This window comes from Pinus tabuliformis, chromosome 5_2, assembly GCF_031772625.1.
Source record: "Pinus tabuliformis cultivar Carrire ecotype Pingquan chromosome 5_2, CPIR1, whole genome shotgun sequence".
Classification (NCBI taxonomy): domain Eukaryota; kingdom Viridiplantae; phylum Streptophyta; class Pinopsida; order Pinales; family Pinaceae; genus Pinus; species Pinus tabuliformis.
The window spans coordinates 880,667,984-880,671,432 of NC_142306.1; the positions used below are offsets into that span (position 1 = coordinate 880,667,984).

General features: G+C 43.9%; 1 protein-coding gene across 1 annotated transcript; it reads right to left on the reverse strand.

Annotated features, from left to right (window-relative positions):
- Positions 1-222: 222 nt before the first annotated feature.
- On the reverse strand, positions 223-3,199 carry LOC149162120 (putative disease resistance protein At4g27220). Its single transcript, XM_089435628.1, has one exon. The coding sequence runs from the start codon at positions 3,019-3,021 to the stop codon at positions 877-879; it is 2,145 nt and encodes a 714-aa protein (XP_089291754.1). The 5' UTR covers positions 3,022-3,199; the 3' UTR covers positions 223-876.
- Between the last annotated feature and the right edge of the window lie 250 nt (positions 3,200-3,449).

Consider the following 3,449-nt stretch of genomic DNA (forward strand, 5'->3'; position numbering starts at 1 on the left):
TCCTAAAAATAATCAATAATTAATGATTTCTTTCATTCACAACGTGACTTCTACGCATCTTGTTAAATTATTATGTTGAATGTATAATATATGACTTTGCCCCATCTTAATTAAAAAATTATAGCTTCGACATATCTTCATTAAAAGCTTTATTTCTCCATAGAAATATCAAATTGTCTATATATTGGAATTACAAGTCAAGAGGGCAACATATGTTAAATGGTGAGTGACTAAATAAGATTTAATATAAATATTATATTTACAAGATATTCCATACAAGTTACACAATGAGGGACTACAATCCATTCCAGATACCATATCTAAGATTACCAACTATCTTTAAATTTACCATCAAGTGACGTCTTCATGGTGGGTTCATCCCATTCAATTGCATCCCACCATTCTCTCTTGCCTCTTATTTCCTCCAGACACTTCAACTTATCCCATCCCCCACGCAATCTCTTCAATTTCGGACATCACCATACTTTGAGAGACTTGAGCATGGGGGGTAATGGTCCCAACCCTCCACTTCCACTTGCTGCCCCCACGGGCCCCACACACTCCAACGACTCTAAAAACCATGAAGAATCAACTCCTGTAGCTTTGGAAAACCCATCCCCAACTCCAACGCCTCCAATTTAGAACATCCATCTATCCCTAGCGTTCTCAGACATGGCAACTCCGCGGGGAGCTCTTTCAGCTGGTGACATACATTTAGACAAAGGTATGCGAGCTTTCGGAATTGAGTAACCCAACCAGGCAGCCGCTCCACATCGCATCTGACAAGGATGAAACTTTCCAGATGTTTCATCACCTGCATATCCTGGGGAAGGTAATCTTGACCAACTCCTTCCTCAAAGGACAGAGTCAAACTTCTCATCTTTGACCAATTCCCATAACCCCCTCCTTAAGTGCCGATTTTATTCCGACTTGCAAAACCCTGAGACTGCTCAAACTTCGGAGATCCTTTATACAAACATTCTTTCTTTCTGCATCCAATGCCTCCTCCTCCTCCTCGAAATCCAATGCAATCCCCTCCAACTGCAATCTCTCCAGTGAAACCAATTCCGATATCCCACGCGGAAGATGCTTTAATCTGGGGCAACTGCTTATGTGGAGGGCCCTCAAACTTTTCAGTTCACTTATCCTCTCCGGAAGCCAACTTAATTGCCGACATTTACTAACATTCAAGAATTGGAGCTCCTTCAGATCGCCAATGCTTTCCGGCAATTCACTGATGCCCGGGCATCCTTGTAGTTGGAGGGAGGAAAGATGTTTCAGATTTCCGATAGTGGGCGGAAGAGACTTTATTCCTGTCCTACTAAGATCGAGCACCCTCAATGAGGGCAACTCGTTCAGGAAGCTTCCAGGAATTTCTTCAATACCAGGATTCTCCCTTAACAGCAGAACTGAGAGGGACGAGCATCCGAAGGTTGTGGGCAGGGAGTGTAGAGCATTCCTCATCAACGACATTCTTGCACAGCCGTCGGTGTCTGTCTCAGAGGGAAATTGACTCACGCCCTGCCCTGCTTTAAAAAAACACCTGTGCTCCTTCTGGGCAATGAGAATCGCCAGATCACGAATGACATCGTGTATTTTAACAGACTCAACCCTTCCCACCTCATCATTCCTCACCACCTCAATCAAACAACGATCTCGGAGGAAGTCGATAAAACTGTGCGCAGTATCAGGCAAATAGCTCTCTCCACTGCTCTTCACCAGGTCATCTGCGATCCACGTGTCTATGACCTTTTCACAGTTGATTACTCTGTCTTCGGGATAAGCTGCAAAATACACAAAACACGTCTTCAAATAATCTGGCAGAACATCGTAACTCCATTTCAAATGTCGGAAGACTTTCTCGTCCATTTCTTCGTGCAGCTCATAAAACGTCTTATCAACGTTTTGCATCTGGAGTAGAGCATGTTCCCACTCATGTGGATAAACTTTATCTGCCATCGCAGCGGCAACTACATTTATAGCGAGAGGCAAACCTTTGCATTCCCCTGCTATTTGCCTTGCAATGCCTTCTATTTCCTGTGGAGCATTTGCTCGCCTAGAAAACAGCCGCCAGCCCTCCTCTTCCGACAGAGGTACCACTTTTATTGGATCTTTGGCTCCCATACTGGTACATACTCGTTTATTTCGAGTAGTCAAAACAACTTTAGAACCAGTGTCATTCATTGACACTCCTAGGCTTTGCAAATCAAGAGTCTTCCACAGGTCATCTAGGAGAAGAAGAAATCTTTTATTCTTTAAATAAGACCACAACCTATGCTTTCGCCCTTCCAAATCAGATTTGTCAGGGAAGTTTTGCTGTAAGTTTAATCTACTGGCTATGCAATCTTGCAGCTTTGAGATATCATAATCTTTGGAAACTGTTACCCAAATGATGGGATCAAAAGAACTCCGTACCTTGAGGCTGTTGTTGATGGTCTGAAGCAGCGAAGTCTTACCGACACCCCCCATGCCGTACACACCAATAATTCGGGTGTTGCTATCTTCTGTCAACCTCTCCTCAACCTCCGACTGTAAAAATTTTATTGCATTTCCTTCAAAACCAGCTTCGGGGGTCAAAATCGGCAACTGGGCGGGCGGATTAGAATCCCCGTATTCCCCGGTTGGAGGAAAATCAGAATCCTTCTCTGAGTGGAGCTGAGCAACAGTTGCTTTCCAATCTCTGATATCTTTGCTGATTCTGTAGAGGCCTAAGCAGTTAGGACACCAACTTAGGCACCTTCTGTGTTGCTCGTAATCCCTGCGAATAGATTCTGAACTTGCTATGGCCTCGCCTGCCTTATCCAGCCAAGCTTTCACTACTCTTTTAGGGTTCATTTGTACTCGAGCGAGCTCCACATTTATATCATGCCTTAGATTGTTCAGACGCTCAACTTCATGCTCCATGTTGCGGAAAGATTGAGGCAAAGAGATGACAGATTTCAGCTCTTGAACAACCTTTTTCAAGAGGCTGGACAAAACATTGGCTAAAGCCCCAGTCCCAATATCTGAGCAGCAGGCCATTGCGTTCACCAGAGTGAGAAAGCGCAAGGTCTTCCAAATGAGAGGCGCTCAAGATTTCTCTTCCCACCGCAAAAGCACTAACAATATTCAGATCTTTCTGCTCTCAAATTGCAGTGAATGCATCCATGAAGTAGCAGGCAAGCATGAGTATTTATTTATTTTCTCCCGTCCATTCCTACTCAACAGCTGGGAAGCAGCAACTCAACTTGACTTTAGGTAGGTGGAAGCAAGGCATTTGTCCCCTCCAAAATGGCCCCACCTTGTTCTTCTTTTCACTATTTACAGTGGCCCTACTTAAGAGGAGTAGGTTTGGATACCCTCAATCTCTATAGTACCAATTTCTATTGCGATTCCAACGTATTTCTGATGGGAATCAATTCCAGGCTTTATTACAGAACTTCGTATTACAGAGATGGGAGGAACCTTTA